Below are 19769 nucleotides of genomic sequence, written 5' to 3'. Positions count from 1 at the left end.
TCCTCCAGGGGATCTTCATGACTCAGGGACCAAACTTGCATCTCCTGCATTGCAGGCGGATTCTTCGCCACTTGCTCAAAATTCTGAGCCACCAGTCACAGAAAGGACTTCCAAGAAGGACTTAATCAACCTGTCTTTTCCACTGTCCCCATGACACAGAGGAAGAATTTTTTCCTCCCATCTATCAGAGTTCCTTTGGTTTCAGTTTCCTTTCATCATTTAACAGCCAGTAAAACAAAACAAAAAATCCCTCCAGTCTTGCCATCTGTATGGCAATTCTTTTTTCACAATGCTAATCTGTAATAACTTCTCTGTCACTGCAGTAAAGGAGAACACAATTATCAACCGTACGTATCATAACAAAAGCATATATACAAATCATTCCTGGATCTGCATTTCTGATGAAGGACATAGGCAAACAGCAAAACCAGAACCTCACTTAAAACTTCTTGTGGTGGACTGAATCCTAACAGCCATCCTGTGATTTATAACACGCACATCCCGAAGAATTCACATTTCAGTATTCTGGGAATGAACTTGAGGTTTATATATTTTATCAATGTCTCACAGGCAAATGATAATTTCTTTGAATTCAAGAGCAAATGTTGTCGGTGAGCAATCCTCAAAAAATCAGGTTTTGAAGAGAAAATGCAAAATGCTCCCATTATCATGGGAAGCAGAACAATCAACTAGCTTCTAAATCATGGGTTCATCTGGTAACCTAACTATATGCAGATTGCCAAAAATAACGGGGAAGACGCAAGATAAGAAAAACACCAAAAGAGATTATTTCACATGAATTTTGTCTCAAGTGCTAGGAGGATCATGTCTGTAAATTCATATATTCACACTTTTCCCGCCCTAACCAGATCTTCCCAGTGGGATTTCATTCACACTTGTTGCTCCGTTTTCCCCACAGCCCCTGTGCCCACATCTCTACAACTGACTCACCCAGAGTTCCTTTTCTTTCTTTATTATTTAGTTGGCTGCACCGGGTCTTAGTTGGAGCATGCAGGATCTAGTTCCCTGACCTAGGATCAAACCCGGGCCCCTGCATTGGGAGCTCGGGGTCCCAGCCACTGGGCCACCAGGGAAGTCCCTCACCCTGAGTTCTCACCGGCCATTTCTGACCACACGCAGGGTTGGACTACGGTTCCTCAAATCATAATTTCCAAATCAGAGCTCATCTTTCTCTACCATCCTGCATCTTCTCTGTATTTCCTACCCACTTGCTCACCAGGTTAGAGGATTTTCTTTTCCCTCCCCTCATGCATTAAGTCCTCAAGCTGTATTTCATTTCCTGATGACTAACCTACCTCTTTCTCTGAAATTTCTGTGCCCAACTGTGGGTCAGAGCTTCACCACTCAATTAGATTTACTGTCTCCTAACTCCCCTCTCCCCCTTTTTTTCAGCCTCCTACTTTTCTACGTTCAGTCCATCCTTATGTTGTTGTCAGATGGAGCACTGTGCTTCCCTGGGGAAAACTCCTCTATGGGAGTCCTGACTGCCAGGTGGTTAGTATAAGCCCTGCCGCATCAGAACTAGGATCTCCTCTCTACTTCCACACATCCTCTGTGCTCCTGTTACTCTGAGCTGCAAGTTCTTTCTAAAGCCTGCCACGCTCTGCCTCCCGAGTAAATGTTTGACTCTGGCCTGGAACACTCCACCTTGGCTTGCTCACCTTGCTTCGTACCTCTGAGGGTCTCACTTTAAGTCGATGGCATGATCGGCTCCATGGACATGAGTCTGAACAAACTCTGGGAGACAGTGAAGGACAGGGAATCCTGGCGTGCTGCAGTCCACGGGGTTGCAAAGAGTCAGACACGACTGAGCAACTGAACAATAGCAACTTTAAGAACCACTAGACTGGCTGAATCTTGGGATGGACTGAGGTCCAGGAAATCTGTTTGGAAGTATGTGTGTTTTTAAGAGAGGGATGCTAAGAGGAGTCAGAGATGATGCTATCCCCAATCATCTTATCTCCTTCCTAGGTCTTCTCCCCCAACCATGGGGCAGAGCACAGAAGAGAACAGTGTCCATATTAGCTTGCTTTGATGCCTCGAGACATTCTGAAACCAAGATCCTGGAACCCAGGCAAGGGGCCTCCTCTGGGAGGCTGAGAAGTGAGGGGAGCCAGGAGGGAGGGAGGCTGAGCTTGCTTTTATTTTGATATCCTCGGAATGAGTCAGAGACGCCGGACAGTCTCTGGAAAACACCAACTGTCCATCTTCAGTTCTGGGATTGTAAAATAATTTAAAGTTTCCTTTCACTGGTTGTCACTGTGTAGGTTTTTTGCCCTGTTATCAAACAACAGCTTTAAAATGGCTGGAGTATGTAACTTGGTCTGAGAGTAAATCATCTGACGATCACCCTATAAGGGAAGTTGCTGACATACCCAGATAGGATGCTATCGGATCATCCAGTTTAGACAGCTATGTAATTAGTTTAAGGAAGGAATTCGACACTTTTGAGAAGCTGTATTTACCTGGCAAGAGAGTTCCAGAAAAACACCTATTTCTGCTTTATTGACTACGCCAAAGCCTTCGACTGTGTGAATCACAATAAACTGTGGAAAATTCTGAAGGAGATGGGAATACCAGACCACCTGACCTGTGTCTTGAGAAACCTGTATGCAGGTCAGGAAGCAACAGTTAGAACTGGACATGGAACAACAGACTGGTTCCAAATAGGAAAAGGAATATGTCAAGGCTGTATATTGTCACCCTGCTTTTTTAACTTATATGCAGAGTACATCATGAGAAATGCTGGGCTGGAGGAAGCACAAACTGGAATCAAGATTGCTGGGAGAAATATCAATAACCTCAGATATGTAGATGACACCACCCTTATGGCAGAAAGTGAAGAGTAACTAAAAAGCCTCTTGACGAAAGTGAAAGAGGAGAGTGAAGAAGTTGGTTTAAAGCTCAACATTCAGAAAACTAAGATCATGGCATCTGGTCCCATTACCTCATGGGAAATAGATGGGGAGACAGTGGAAACAGTGTCAGACTTTATTTTATTGGGCTCCAAAATCACTGCAGATGGTGACTGCAGCCATGAAATTAAAAGACACTTACTCCTTGGAAGGAAAGTTATGACCAACCTAGATAGCATATTAAAAAGCAGAGACATTACTTTGCCAACAAAGGTCCGTCTGGTCAAGGCTATGGTTTTTCCAGTGGTCATGTATGGATGTGAAAGTTGGACTGTGAAGAAAGCTGAGCTCTGAAAAATTAATGGTTTTGAACTGTGGTGTTGGAGAAGACTCTTGAGAGTCTCTTGGACTGCAAAGAGATCCAACCAGTCCATCCTAAAGGAGGTAAGTCCTGGGTGTTTATTGGAAGGACTGATGTTGAAGCTGAAACTCCAATACTTTGGCCACGTCATGCAAAGAGTTGATTCGTTGGAAAAGACCCTGATGCTGGGAGGGATTGAGGGCAGGAGGAGAAGGGGATGATAGAGGATGAGATGGCTGGATGGCATCACCGACTCGATGGGCATGAGTTTGAGTAAACTCCGAGAGTCTGTGATGGACAGGGAGGCCTGGCGTGCTGTGATTCATGGGGTTGCAAGGAGTCGGACATGACTGAGCGACTGAACTGAACTGAACTGATTTACCTGAACCATTATGGAGCAACTGAACATTAATTCCCTAGATAAAATGCACCAAAAGAGTTAATGTAGGCTTGCCCCTATCGATACACTGCAAATTATAGTGAGGAAATATGGAACATTTTTTCTATTATTATATATATTGTGAGATAGGCTGAAAAAAATCTGACAGATTAATCTGTTTTTTAATTTTTCTAGGATTTTCTCAAATAATCTGAATAACACACAATTTCTCCATTTCTCTTTCTGCTTTGAAACCTGGACAGAATGAATGATTTATTTAAACTAGACTGCAGAAGACTAATACTGAATCAAGTGTTAGTAAAAAGTATTGCCTTTGTAGCAATAGTAGTGTTTGGGTTAATGTTTGAAATGGACAAAGATTTAAAGGGTTAATGTTTGAAATGTACAAAAATGTACAATTATTCAATTGTCTACACATTTTCTTTTTCTTTTTTTTTTTTTACTGATGTCACTGGGACTAACCATTCTGGTTAAAAATTTAAAGTAAAATTATTAAACAATTAAAATAGCAAAAAATGGAAATCAACCATAACATTTCCCCATGAATTTAAGTGATCTGCTGATTAAATCTCTTAAAATCACACTTAATGCAGTAAATGCTTTTTTCCATGAGGAAAGTAAGAAAAAGGAAAATAAAGAAAAGGAATTGAAAAAAAAAAAAAAAGAAAAAAAAGAAAAGGAATTGGGTACCATTTTTAGAGATGTGTTTGTAAAGGGGGCAGCTTTGTTGCTCATGCAGTTTTGGACAGAAATAGCAATGAAATGTGGTTTCAGTGTTTGAGTTTTTAGGGTTGGAAGTCAAGACGCCTACCAAGGGAAAGGTTATTCTCTCAGTTTGTTCCAAGGAAGATGGCTCTATAATTCTTCTAACATCATGAGCTATTACTGTCACACACACACACACATCAGGAGAATACAGACTGACGCAGATGTCTGGCTATTTAGATGTGATTCACTGTCAATGCTGGGAGAAATATCAATAACCTCAGATACACAGAGGACACCTCCCTTATGGCAGAAAGCAAAGAACTAAAGAGCCTCTTGATGAAAGTGAAAGAGGAGAGTGAAAAAACTGGCTTAAAACTCAACATTCAAAAATCAAGATCATGGCATCTGGTCCCTCAGTTCATGGCAAATAGATGGGGAAACAATGGAAACAGTTTACAGACTTTATTTTCTTGGGCTCCAAAATCACTGTGGACAGTGACTGCAGCCATGAAATTAAAAGACGCTTGCTCCTTGGAAGAAAAGCTATGACCAACCTAGACAGTATATTTAAAAGCAGAGACATTACTTTGCTGACACAGGTCCATCTAGTCAAAGCTGTGGTTTTTCCCACAGTCATGCATGGGGGCGAGAGTTGGACCATAAAGAAGGCTGAGCATGGAAGAATTGATGCTTTTGAACTATGGTGTTGGAGAAGACTCTTGAGAATCCCTTGGACTGCAGGGAGATCAAACCAGTCAATCCTAAAGGAAATCAATCCTGAATGTTCACTGGAAGGACTGATGCTGAAGCTCCAATACTCTGGCCACCTGATGTGAAGAGCCAACTCACTGGAAGAGACCTTGAGGCTGGGAAAGATTGAAGGCAGGAGGAGGAGGGGACAAAAGAGGATGAGATGGTTGGATGGCATCACTGACTCAATGGAGATGAGTTTGAGCAAACCCCGGGAGATGATGAAGGACAGGGAAGCCTGGCATGCTGCAGTCCACGGGGTCACAAAGAGTCAGACGCGACTCAGCGACTGAACAACAACAACGCTGTCAATGAGACCAGATTCATCCTTTCTGATCTGGAATAATCACCCGCAAGTTTTCCTAGGTTATCTGCGCTGTCTGGACACTACTTTGGACATGAAGTCCAGGTATTATTTACACCGCCTCTCTCTCCTCTGAGATTCCCTTCTCCAACTTCTCCGGGACGATCAGAACTGATGTCAGTGGCAGCCGTGGGTCTGCATGAGCAGAGTTATGTTCATTATAAAGAAATGAACTGAGACGCTCGTTCTGAAATTGCTAAGCTTGAAAGAGGGATGATAAAGCACCTGAATGAGAGGCTGGAGACCCATATATACCTACATAAACATGGAAGAGTGGAGACTCATTTATTTGCTCCTTGAATCTGAGTAGAACTCACGACAGACCACAGAGTCAACCCCTCATATTTAAAGCTCCAAATATTCAAAGTCCCAAGACAGAAAACTGCCACCAACTTGGCGGTGTGCATGTACATATCAGCCAGAACTCAGAGTTTTTTCCCCCACGTTGTCTTCTCTAACCTGACAGAGTGCCTCCAGATACACCCACACGGTTTGTGTTTCATGGCGTAAGCAAGCAGAGAGCTGTGAAATGCCATTAGCTATTAAATAATTTATTCTATTGCCCAACTCAATACACTCGGTCTGCTTTTGTGTGCATTCGAGTGTAAGAAGTGAGGTCTCGCTCTGGCTATGAACTTTTTAAATAATACATTTCCAGTAGAAGATCTTTTGGGTCTCCCTGGAATTACTCCAGCTAAGGAAATATAACATGGGATAATTGTTTTAAAATCATATGAAGAACAGTATAGAAGAATCCCTAACACTAAGTGAAGGGGTAACCAGGCTTATCACAGGGTCCCCAGACAAGGCGACCCCAAAGCTAGATGGACAGCAAGTCAACAGAAGAGGAGGTCTGAGGAAAGAGGGTTTATTCATCAGCGATGAAGAAGTCTTCTGTTCATGACACATATTAGTCTAATTCAGGGATCTCAGAGCTGGATTATCAATGACCTGACACCTGCTGTTGTCTTCCTACCAGACCATCTGTACTGTGTCTAAGAATACTGGCCACTTCTATAAGGAATCATGGTAGGGATACAAAAAGAACAAATAACATGGAGAGAAACTGCTGCCCAGAAGAAGACAGTAGTACCTCCAGTTTCTGAAATGAAAGTTCTTTTGCTTTGGAAAGTCCCTGTGAACCCTAAAAAGTCACTCTATTATAATGGTGAAGAATTTCAAGTTTAGAATTGGGTTTTATTTTCCTGGAGCCATTCTTCCTGTATCAGGTGCAGCAGTATACTTTAACAGTATTTGCATGGGAAACATTCTCTGTTTTCAACTCTTCACCCCCAGCATTTCAGAAGAAAGTGTTATCAATATGGAGTCTTAATTTTTTGTTAATTATTTAATAATGAGGTCAACTGAGGAAGTCCTTATTTTATAAAACAAAAGACAGTAAATATGTAATAAAAGGTAAATACATTCTTAAAAAATCAACAACAAAAGGGAGAAGTGTTAATATTTTCAGCATTAACTATTGGTATGGAAAGGTCTGAACTATTTCAGAAAGCAAACATTTACATGATACTCTTCCAATGGAGGGCTTCCCTGGTAGCACTAGTGGTAACGAACTTGCCTGCCAATGCACGCGACTTAAGAGGTGCAGGTTCCATCCCTGGGTCAATAAGATTCCCTGGAAGAAGGCATAGCAAACTACTCCAGTATTTTTACCTGGAAAATCCCATGGACAGAGGAGTCCATGGGGTTGCAAAGAGTTGGACACCACTGAAGCAACTTAGCACACACGCATGCACTTCCAGTGGAGCCAGCTATAGGTTTTATCAGACTCTTCTCTATAAAGAAATGCTCATCAACCACATCTTTAACAACAGTTAGAACTGGACATGGAACAATGAACTGTTTCCAAATTGGGAAAGGAGTACGTCAAGGTTGTATATTGTCACCCTGCTTATTTAAATTCTATGCAGAGTGCATCATGTGAAATGCCGGGCTGGATGAAGCTCAAGCTGGAATCAAGGCCACCGGGAGAAATATCAATAACCTCAGATATGGAGATGATACCACCCTTGTGGCAGAAAGTGAAGAGGAACTAAAGAGACTCTTGATAAAGGTGAAAGATGAGAGTGGAAAAGCTGGCTTAAAACTCAACATTCAAAAACCAAGATCATGCCATCTAGTCCCATCACTTCACGGTAAATAGATGGAGAAAAAATGGAAACAATGACATTTATTTTTTATTTTCTTAGGCTCCAAAAGCACTGTGGACAGTGACTGCAGCCATGAAATTAGAAGACACTTGCTCCTTGGAAGAAAAACTATGACAAACCAAGACAGTGTATTAAAAAGCAGAGACATCACTTTGCTGACAAAAGTCTATATAGTCAAAGCTATGTTTTTTCCAGTAGTCATATATGGATGTGAGAGGTGGACCATAAAGAAGGCTGAGAACCGAAGAACAGATGCTCTTGAACTGTGATGCTCAAGAAGGCTCTTGAGAGTCCCTTCGACTGCAAGGAGATCAAACCAGCCAGTCCTAAAAGAAATCAACCCTGAATATTGATTGGGAGGACTGATGCTGAAGCTCTAAGATTTTGGCCATCTGATGCAAAGAGCCGACTCGCTGGAAAAGACCCTGATGCTGGGAGAGACTGGGGGAAGGAGAAGAAGGGGGCAACTGAGGATGAGATGGTTGGATGGCATCACTGACCCAATGGACAGGGATTTAAGCAACCTCCAGGAGATAGTGAAGGACAGAGAAACCTGGTATGCGCATGGGGTTGTAAAGAGTCAGACATGACTTAGCTATTGAACAACCACATCCCTTATAAGGTCTAAATTAGACTTGTGGTACTATCAGAATATGAGGGGAAGTATTACAGACATGAACTAGGATTCTGGAATCTGCCAGCTCACTAATAATGACAAATACCAAGGAATCCTCCAAAGTATCGGAGAAATGTGTTTTACAGTTTCTCACATTTAAAAGGGTGGGCCCTTCCTCATTCACAGCTAAATTATAAGACTATATAATTATGCTATGATTATATTATTATAATTATATATAAGAAAAAAATCCTTTTTCATTCTGATATAATGGTTCTGAATTATTTAGGTTAAGTGCTGTTTTTTTTCCTGTCTTGTAATACACTGTTTTGCAGGCTGCATAAATATTTCTTGAAAATGTTTTAATCTTGTCTTTGCTGTAAACATCTAGAGGAAAATTAATAGAAACACTGCTTTTGATTTATTTTTTGACCATGCCACACAGCATGTGGGATGCTAGTTTCCTGACCGGGGATCAAACCCACACCCCCCCTACATTGGAAGTCTGCAGTCTTAAGCTCTAGACTACCAAGGAAGTCCCTCCAAATTTGTTTATCCTATCCCACATCAACTCCACAAATGGAGTATACCCATTTGTCAGCCTAGGTCATTGGTGAGCCTGTATATGTGTTGCAGCAGTTCAGTCAGTAGTAACCCATGTGACGAACTTCTGTGCATTGTCAATTCCCAGGAACAAATAAGAACACATTCAAAAATGGCCCACAGTGCAGAGGCTGAGTCCTAGACTGTACTAAAAACTTATTTCTCTATTTTCCCCCCTGCTTTTAACTAAACCAAAACCCTACCAATGCCACCATCATTTCCTGAAGATCTTATCATCAGAGCAGCTCTCCCGCCCAGTCTCATCCGATGGGGGCACTTTTAGCATACTCTTCTTTCGTCTCTTTGGCAATACAGCCTGCTATCACTTTGAAAACGCTGCAAAGGAAGTGCTTGCCATTAACTTCCAATTTATTCCTTTCCTATTGCGATCCCAAAATGAGCAAAAGGAATGTTAAGGACAGAATTTTAATGTAATTCAATTGAAAAGGTTTGTTCCTCTGACAAAATCAGGCTGCTGAGGAACATTCATTTTATTAAAAGGGAATCTGTCAAAAAAGAAAAGCGATCCAAGCTACAGGAGAACTAAGCCTAATGTGCAGGTTCTATTCCAGAAAAGTTGCATGGAAAATATTTGTATATTGGATCATTTTTTTCTACTGACTTTTATTATAATTTTAGAGGTGTGTTCCTACAGAAAGTACATTTGCTCCAGCATTTCATTGTAGAAGTCATACTAAGGACCTTGATATTCATTTCTAGGACTATTTTGCATTTGTCAACATGCCATCTCTGCACGTCTAATTTCCCCTTATGCTTTGTGCAATGTCAGTGGAATGAACAAGTAATGGAAAGTGATTTTACAAAGCCCATGAAATGTGACTGTTCAAAGAGCACATTGGCTGGGCCATTCCTCCACAAATTTAGTAGAATGGCCTGGCTGGATGCGTCTTTTATGCTTTTAGAGTGACCAGCTATTTCTGATTTGCATTTAGTGGTAAGGCTCTTTTCAGTGGAGTTCAGATTCTCCAATAACCAATGGTGAGAAGCTCAGCCTGTCTCAGTCTGAATGGGAGGGGTGTTTGGGGGAGAATCGATACATGTCTATGTATGGCTGAATCCCTCAGCCATAGAACCAGGCTATTCACCTGATACTGTCACAACAATGCTAACTGGCTCTACCTCAATACAAAATGAAACGTTTAAAAAAAGTTAAGCCTTTCTATATGTGGTACTGATGGAATCAGCCAAGTTCATTGCAAATGTTTTTAAAGTTTCCCTTCAAGGGAGTTTGGGAAGATCATGTGCATACTGCTACATTCAAAATGGATGACCAACAAGGACCTACTGTATAAGCAACTCTGCTCAATGTTATGTGCCAGCCTGGATGGGAGGGCAGTTTGGGGGAGAATGGATGAGCCTGGTGGGCGACAATACATAGGGTCGCAGAGTCAGACACAACTGAAGCGACTTAGCATGCATGCATGGATGCATGTGTACGCATGGCTGAGTCCCTTCACGGTTCAATTGGAACACTCCCACAACATTGTTAACCGGCTATGAGTGAAAGCTGCTCAGTTGTGTCAGACTCTTTGTGACCGCATGGACTACAGTCCATGGACTTCTCCAGGCCAGAATACTGGAGTGGGTAACCTTTCCCTTCTCCAGGGGATCTTCCCAACCCAGGGATTGAACCCAGGTCTCCTGCATTGCAGGCGGATTCTTTACCAGCTGAGCCATAAGGGAAGCCCAAGAACACTGGAGTAGGTAGCCTATCCCTTCTCTAGCAGATCTTCCCGGCCCAGGAATTGAACTTGGAATCTCCTGCATTGCAGGTGGATTCTTTACCAACTGAACTATCAAGGAAGCCCTTACTCAACACAAAATGAAAAGTTAAAAGTTTGAAGAAAAAAAAAAAAAGTTTTCCTTCAGTGACAGCTAACATAGCCAGCTTTAGCACATGGGTAAATATAAACCCCAAAAGTGTATGCCTAAAACCAAGACTGAAGTATGTTTCCATGAAAGTTTGCTGCTAATATAATATTAGGTCTATATGAAGCAAAACATTAATCTTTAAGCAGAGGTAGATTGACCTTGATGGTCATGAAACTTAAGCTTCAGGGCTCCCCACTTGCCTGAGTCCCTTCCAAGGCCCTGACCCTAATTTTGTCTTCTTTCTCCAGAAAAAGGGATCCCCAACTTATAGAAGTTTCAGGTCCTCCCAAAACCTGGATCTCACTTGCCCTTAAGCTTATACTATTATTATACACACTACTATATATAAAACAGATAAACAAGGACCTACTGTATAGTACAGGAAACTATATTCAATATCTTGTAATAACCTATAATGGAGAAGAATCTGAAAAGGAATATATATGTGTGTATATATACACACACAACTGAATCACTTTGCCCTGAAACACACATTGTAAACCAACTATACTTCAATAACCGCCCCTCCCCCTGCAAAAAGGGCAGAAAAAGGATCATACTGTTATTATCTTACATTATATTATTATATCACAGTATTTATAATCAGAGTAGAATTTTGATATACTTACTCAAAAAATGTTGTCCATCCAGTTTCATCGCTTTTAGTGGCTAAAAGGCCGCTGTTGCCATGGTAAGTAAACAAAACTAGTTCTAGTCCTTGAGCGGTCATGCTTTTCAAGCATCCATTTGTCCCTATGGTCAACCATATCACCTGGTTATCTGGAGACACCACTCGGACTGGCATGCGATTCGGGTCCCGTCTGACCCTCAGGGTGTTGCCGTTACTGTCAGTCACAGCGGTAATGTCGTTCTCGTTGCTGTAGCTGAAGTTGAACAGGTAATCGCCAGTGACCAAACTGACGGTGTACTGGTGAGTGCCATTGATGTCAAAGATGTAGAGTTCTTGGTCAGTTGGCGAGGCAACTTCGTAGAAGTTCATAGAGTTAAGCAAAGGCTTGTTCTTTGACACCGCCCGGATCCGAATGTTCCCCAGGTCTGCGATGTACAGGGTACCATCCGGGGAGGCGGCGAGGGAGGACGGAGCGCTCAGTTTGGCATCTTTGGCATAGCCATCTCCGCTCTGGTAGCAGTCGCAGTTGGCATCGTTTTTGCAGTCACACTCCGATGGTATCCCGGCGACCAGGGAGATCTCCCCATCGGTGGTGACTTGCCGAATCCGGTTAATCTTCTTTTCGTCGGTTTCCGTGATGTACAGGACCCCACTGTAGGACACAGCAATGGCAGTGGCGGACTCCAGGGTCGTCTGCACTGCATGCTTGCCCACGGAATATTCCACCCCTGGCACCTGGCAATGCATGGGCCGCCCAGCGGCAATGCGCACTTGCCGGTTCTCAGTGATCTGTAAAACTACATTATTATCCAGGACATAAATGGAGTTGTCCATTGGGTTAATGGCTAGGTCAGTGGGCCATTCCAGACGTACCTGAGTTAAGAAAAAAAAGAAAAGAAATGGTCTGGTTAGTCAGTTGCTGAGATGTGGGTCATTTGCCAGGAAAGTAAATTAGATTGTTTAGGGAAATGACCGTTACTTTGATAAACAGTTTTAAAATTGTTTTTAAAACATATACAGTGAAATAAATGTAAACGTTTGGAGTGGAGACAAATGGAAGAAATAACATTTTATTTAAAAATGCAGCTCACTGAAAGATTTTGCAGATTATAGCTAAGTAGCAAATGAACCTCTAAGTAGTGAGTTAATAGATATCAGTGAGATATGAACACAGTTCCTTTCAGCAGTAATAAGCACCAAATGCTGGGGCTTTCTAGGTTATGAATACATTAGTGTTCTCCTGTATTTTCAATCAGGCCAATAGTAAAGTTTCTAATTCTTAACAGAAGTCCCTGAGGACTAATCTTAGGGGGGGTTCTCTCTACTACTTAAGGACCTCACGCAATCACAAGCTTAGAGATTTAAGCGGTTTTGTTCTTCTTGGAATATCTGCATGCTGCTGCTTTAATGGTATTTTATTACAAATGATTAGCATTTCTTAGTGATAATTGTCCTGTATTTCATTGAATTCTTCAAATGCAGAACTGGAGAAGAAAATAACTTTGTATTAGCTCCGGAGACACATTATCAATACACGCGCTTTATCACAAGGTCGGCCGCCATGACGCACGTGGTTTACGATGATGTTATCGCAGTGTATGGACACTAAATCAAGTCACTCAGAAGAAAAACAGACACTGTGGGCAACGTTTTCACTACCTGGCTGATGTGCATGCTAGTATCACAGGTTAAAGGTCTGGCTGAAGTCAGATCGTTAGAGCCCAGGAGAGTTGATATGATTCCATTCTGATCAACTTTTCTGATCATTGTTCCATCAACAAAGTAGATTAATCCATTTTTATCAACTGCCATTCCTGTATCCAAGAGAGGACCTGTTAGTAATCTTTCAAAAATGATTTAATTAAATGCTCACACCCATCATTAAACTCAACATTTAACATCAATAACATGGGCAGTAGACAGGAGGTAAGACTGCAGATTGCCAACACATTAGAAAAAAATCCAACACAGGCATTTTTTTTAAACATTACAAATCAATGTAAAATGTAATAAAGAACCAAAATTTGTAAGAATCTGTACTTGGCATGTGGATCATATGGGTAGTACGTGTGTTTAAAATATAAACACCATATAGTGTTGCTGTCTATAAATTATGGAAACAGGTCAAATTCTGCTATGCTGAACTTAGAGTAACTATTCTAACAAAAATAGATCTAAGGCAAGGTTAGTGTTTTGTTGAACTTGTTGACCTTGTTAGAATGAAATCTGCTAGGATGAATAATTCAGCACAACAAATACTTCTTTCCAGTCCGTGTTCACATAACAGTCTCTAGCTATAATGAAAAAAAAAAAAAAAGGCTCAAACTGAAAAACACTGTAATGAATGGCATAATACATGAAGAAGGAGTCAGTTCCGACTGACTTAAAAGCTAGAGGCCCCTGTCACATAGAATTTTTAGCCCTTGTTACCTCCAGAAATTCATCACAGCAAGCATTTTTTTCCCATGGCATAGAAACAAAAGTTTAGTAGCTCCAAACCGGGTGAGGGCTAATAGGGTCACTTAGTGATGGTTCTCAGAGAGGCTTGGGACTCATTCATGACAAAGAAATTCCAGGACAATGAAAGAATGTGGACACTTCCCTGAAGCTGAAAAGGATGTGACCTGAATGATACTGAGTAGTTGCTTGATTCCTTGAAAAGTTGAGAAAAGTGGTATGATAATAAAAAATGCCAAGCACGTAAAACCAACCTACAGTTGATTTTACTGTACAATCAACTTTAGGATTTTAGCCATTTCACACTAAATGGCTTTCCAAAATACTAGATGTGAAATGGCTGTCCAGAACACAGCTTAGAGGAAAATGTGAACTCAGCATTAAACACAACCAGGCCCTAACTGGATTTTCCACCTTTTAATTTTTTAATGAAAAGAAATCCTCCAGTTGGTAAACGCCGGTCGGTACCTTTGGGACTCATGAGCGTTGCTTCCACAGCCTTCCCGCCGTCCCCACATCTGGCTTCATCGAAAGGAAGGCACTGCTCCCCTGTTCCTGCCACCACTTCGGCGTTCTTAGTCAAGTCTTTGGCACCCGTGAGTGACTTCGGGCGGTAAATCCTGCGGGTGTTGGTGTCAGAAACATACAAGTCTCCTGTGACTGGGTCGGTTGCGAGGTAGTACCTGTGAGCTGGGTTGCTGCTGTAAGAAGAGACCATACAGAAACATCACAAAAAAAGTTACTCCTGAAACAGAGAAGTTAAAAGCAAAATAAAACAGATGATGAGAAACTAGTGATCAACTGAGACTCCTCATCAATGACTAGAAAGTGAACAGCACCGTACACAATGGTTTAAAAGAACTGGTGCCGATCTCTGACGTGACTCTTTTCCTTGTCTATTGTTGAGGATGTAACAATTTATTAAACAGCCGTCTTAAAAGTAATTCCCTTCAGAAGGCGATATGCTTCCAGCCTAAAACAAAGAAGGAAGCTCTCGAAATATTTTTGGTTTAATTCAAAGCCATTAATATACACCCCTTGAGTGATAGGCTTAAGGATTATTCCAGGGAAAGGGGGTCTCTAACAAACTCTTCAGTGAAGTATGACATTCTAGTGATTCTACTTGCATCTCACTGTAGGGAAATCTCTGACTTTCTCTTGCAATCAAACCAAAAACACCTGGCTTCAAAAATGAAAAAAAAAAAAAAAAAAAATTTCTTTCTTTTTGTTCATGTTTTACGGCATGTGGGATCCTAGTTTCCCAACCAGGGATCGAACCATTGCCCCCTGTTTTGGGAGTCTGGAGTCTTAACCACCTCCAGAGACGTCCTGATGCCTGAAATCTTAAATGCACTTAGACATACTGTGTTCCTTAATGTGGTAGTTTATTACTTTGTACTGAGGCGAAAAGTTACATAGTATTACAACATTCAGAAAAATTTTGTAGAGGTTTTTTTTCCCCCCTCCAATAATCAGTCTGATATTGGCAGAGTCGCTCTTCCAGATATGTGTATTTACAGCGGTGACACAGTCGTAACTCAATCAAGCTGGGTCTATTTTGGAAGGCATGACATTGGTGAGATTCTCGAGTCTTTCCTATCTCTCTGATGATACACTAATTATCACACAGTTGGTTGTAAACATATACATACACATTTTATCTTCCTGTCAGCTGTGTATATGTGAGCATAACCTCTGGACCACGTTGCCCATGTTTGATCATCCGCTTCATCACTAAACTGTGTGACCTTGAGCAAGCCAGCTAACTTTGCCTCAGCTCCCTTATCTGTAAACGTGATAATGATGCAGATTTCCTAGGCTGTTGAGAGAGTTGCATGAACTAGTACAAGTAAAATCCTCACAACAGTGCTGACCACACAGCACCTACTTAGGAAGCATTAGCTGCTCTTAATACTGACGTGCGTCCTGTCCCCTCTCACACTGCACTGTCTTTTGCCTTGTGACTCAAGCCCATGTAGAAGTGTAATAATTGTTAACTACACTAAAACTTGCCTTCTGAAAAAGTAAATAAGGAAAAAAGAATTCTCTAAACTTGAATAGGTCAAATTGTTTCTTTAGTCTTGCTATTATTCTGTAATGTCAAAACTATCAAAACACTGCAGATCCTTCTTAAAATATCCAGTTTGAATTGTTTCTAATGGAATGAGGCTAAAGGTAAATGAAAAATGCATACTTTTTCATGATGCCCCTCATTTTGAGCAGAAAACAACAGATTTCTGAGATGCCTGCTTGAGTAGCAGCAATATACTCTTTAGCTATAGGGCATGAGTTTTCTTGGTCCAAAAATAATAGACATTCGGGTCATAAGCTTTGCATCTATTGGCATCACTTTTATTCCAGTGGAATGGTAAAAAGACAAGGTCCAAAGTGATGCTTTATATTTTCTGTCCTGAAGCATCTCCTTCCTTGAAGACACAGAAATTTCTAAATCGAGCACTATCTGCCAATGGCTTTAAAAATGTCCATCAAGTGAAGACTCTAATTTTGCACAGAAGTCTATTGTCCAGAAGAACAAATGTGGAGGCGTATGCAGCCCTGGAGAAGAGCATTCGCCTCTGGAAATATTCCCCACAGAACAGCAGGAAATGAGAGCGTGCTCCTTTCCCTACAGTGGCTCCTTTCCCTGCCATGGCAAATTAGAGCTGCTTCTTGGGTCCCAGTTTCCCTTAAATGAAAAAAAAAAGGGGGATCTGTACTGAAACCCTCAAAGAAAAAAAAAGTGAGTGTGGAAATTTTCAGTTGACAGGCTGGTGGCAAGAAGCTCTGAGTAGCATGAATGATGTGTTTGGGATTCAAGGACACCTGATTTAAGCAGAGTTTTCTGAAGGGGGTGTTGGTTCCTGCCCTTCCAAGTTCCTGCAAAGCCAAAGCACTGGTGGGGCTGGGGTGGTGGTACAAACGGGTGATGAGCTTTTCCATCAGTGATGTATCTCCTGTGAAAATGTGAGGCTATAAAGAACTAAACAGACATTTCTCCAAAGAAGACATACAGATGGCTAACAAACACATGAAAAGATGCTCAACATCACTCATTATCAGAGAGATGCAAATCAAAACCACAACGAGGTACCATTACACGCCCGTCAGGATGGCTGCTATCCAAAAGTCTACAAGCAATAAATGCTGGAGAGGGTGTGGAGAAAAGGGAACCCTCTTACACTGCTGGTGGGAATGAATGCAAGCTAGTACAGCCGCTATGGAAAACAGTGTGGAGATTCCTTTAAAAAACTTGGAAATTAGAACTGCCATATGACCCAGCAATCCCACTTCTGGCATACACACTGAGGAAACCAGATCTGAAAGAGACACGTGCACCCCAATGTTCATCGCAGCACTGTTTATAATAGCCAGGACATGGAAGCAACCTAGATGCCCATCAGCAGATGAATGGATAAGGAAGCTGTGGTACATATACACCATGGAATTTTACTCAGCCGTCAAAAGGAATTCATTTGAACCAGTCCTAATGACATGGATGAAACTGGAGCCCCTTATACAGAGTGAAGTAAGCCAGAAAGATAAAGGAACATTACAGCCAATACTACGCATATATATGGAATTTAGAAAGATAGGTAACGGACAAATCCTATATCGCAAACAGAAAAACAAAAAAACAGACACAGATGTACAGAAACAAGACTTTTTGGACTCTGTCGAAGAAGTGAGGATGGGGATGTTTCGAAGAGGAGAACAGGCATCGAATACATGTGTATTATCTATGGTGGAACCAGATCACCCAGCCAGGCTGGATGCATGAGGACAAGTGCTCGGGCCTGGTGGCCACTGGGAGACCAAGAGGAATTGAGGTGGAGCATAATTGGGTGGAGAGGGAGGTGGGAGGGGGGATCGGGATGGGGAATACATGTAACTCCATGGCTGATTCATGTCAATGTATGACAAAAACCACTACAATATTGTAAAGTAATTAGCCTCCAACTAATAATAATAAATGAAAAAAAAGACCAATACAGTATACTAACGCATATATATGGAATTTAGAAAGACGGTAACGATAACCGTATATGCAAAACAGAAAAAGAGACACAGATGTACAGAACAGACTTTTAGACTCTGTGGGAGAAGGCAAGGGTGGGATGATCTGAGAGAACAGCATTGAAACAAGTATACTATCAAGGGTGAAACAGATCACCAGCCCAGGTTGGATGCATGAGACAAGTGCTCAGGGCTGGTGCACTGGGAAGACCCACAGGGATGGGATGGAGAGGGAGGCAGGAGGGGGGATCAGGAAGGGGAACACATGTAAATCCATGGCTGATTCATGTCAATGTATGGCAGGAACCACTGCAATATTGTAAAGTAATTAGCCTCCAACTAATAAAAATAAATGAAAAAAAGAAAAAAAAATAAAGATGCTGATATCCTAAAAAAAAAAAAAAGAAAATGTGAGGCTATGATGACTGCCAACTGTCAGATGCTGGCAACTAGGGTGCAGGAAATTTCCCAAAGGCATAGATTGGGGGAATCTCTATTTAGCAGAACCATATACAATAACCTTCTTGGGTGACTGGCTGATCTTTTTATTTCAGAAAGGTTTACGATAACATTGAGACCTTGACCAACAGCATCAAAACCAAAGAGGCTGAGATCAAGTTAAGAACCTGTGCTATACTGTACTGTGCCTGGACTCTTAACTCACCTTGAACTGTCTAGATCCAAGCTGTCTTCTCTACGTCTTACTTAATTAGATTATAGATTTAGACAGATCCAGTGGTAAATGCAGACTAGGTTTGCTCATTTATTTTGTCGTAATTCAGGCTTCTTAGACTAGAAAAGTATTTGCAAAGGACAAGCTGTAGAATGTTGGTCGCTCAGTTGTGTCCGACTCTTTCGCAACCCCCATGGGTCTGCCAGGTTCCTCTGTCCATGGGATTCTCCAGCCAACAATACTGGTTTGGGTAGCCATCCCCTCCTCCAGGAGATCTTCCCGACTCAAGAATTGAACCTGGGTCTCCTGCACTGCAGGCAGAGTCTTTACCATCTGAGACACCAGGGGAGCCCAAGCTATAGCACAGATATTTACACTTTAAAACTTCTCAGTTGGAAACTGTACCACAGCCCTTGGAACACAGAGTGTTTGAAGGAGTATAAATTATATTAATGTATAAAACTATGATTTTCTGGCTAACAAAAGATTGTTTATATTATTGCAAGCAAGGCTTTGGGTTTGGGATGTGGTATTTTTATGCCTGCTTAATTTTTAACTATTAAGTCAATGAGAAGCACTGAATCAAATTTTTAGAGTTTTGTATCTAAACGTTAATCTGTTAAATTTCACAGACCTGTGACTGACACTTCTTTGATCTTTTAATTGGTAATATAAAATTCACAAAGTTGATTTTTAGAATTACATGCTTAAATGCCCCTTGGCTGGTATTAATTAATGAATTTAGTTTCCTTTATTTTTGGAATTTTAAAGAATTGGATCAGGAATGAGCTAAAATTTACTACCTACAAATGGGGTTTGTTAGCAAACATACTAGCAACATCATAGGGGGAAATGTTGAACATATATAAAAAAACTTATTTTCTAAGCATTTTGGAAGCTCTCATTTATGTAAAAAATTTAATATGTTGGGTAGTATTTATATCAATTCATAAAAGTATAGCTAGACAATGTGATTTGATACAATATCCTGACAAATACTTAATACATTTGGGTATGACAGAATACTCTGAATTTTAAAATATTAAGAATGCTTTTATATTTATTTTATTATTCAACATATTATTTGCCCCATCAGTCCAATTAATGAGACTGCTGATATGCTATGAAGCATAGGAAAAGGAGAACATTCATTTTTCTACTTTACCTCATCATTAATAACTGACTTCCCTGTTCATTTTTACATATTTAGACATATTTTTCCTTTTTCTTCCTACCACCTATTCCTGAGCCT

At 41.1% G+C, this 19769-nt stretch overlaps 1 protein-coding gene across 7 annotated transcripts in view; it reads right to left on the bottom strand.

Moving 5' to 3' along the window:
* TENM3 (teneurin transmembrane protein 3) overlaps positions 1-19769 on the bottom strand; it is a 621736-nt gene that overhangs the window by 32795 nt on the left and 569172 nt on the right. For 5 of the 7 annotated variants that reach the window (XM_043454043.1, XM_043454048.1, XM_043454047.1 and 2 more), the window contains 3 exons: positions 14299-14531; positions 13033-13187; positions 11372-12246 (listed from right to left, as the gene is read on the bottom strand). In XM_043454043.1, coding sequence (XP_043309978.1) covers positions 11372-12246; positions 13033-13187; positions 14299-14531 — 1263 coding nt within the window. The remainder of the gene's footprint in view (positions 1-11371; positions 12247-13032; positions 13188-14298; positions 14532-19769) is intronic. The other 2 variants (XM_043454046.1, XM_043454049.1) reach the window with 1 other exon arrangement.

The sequence above is a fragment of the Cervus canadensis genome, chromosome 31 (genome assembly GCF_019320065.1).
Source record: "Cervus canadensis isolate Bull #8, Minnesota chromosome 31, ASM1932006v1, whole genome shotgun sequence".
Classification (NCBI taxonomy): domain Eukaryota; kingdom Metazoa; phylum Chordata; class Mammalia; order Artiodactyla; family Cervidae; genus Cervus; species Cervus canadensis.
The sequence above is the reverse complement of the archived record's forward strand: the minus strand, read 5'-3'. Positions and strand labels throughout refer to the sequence as shown.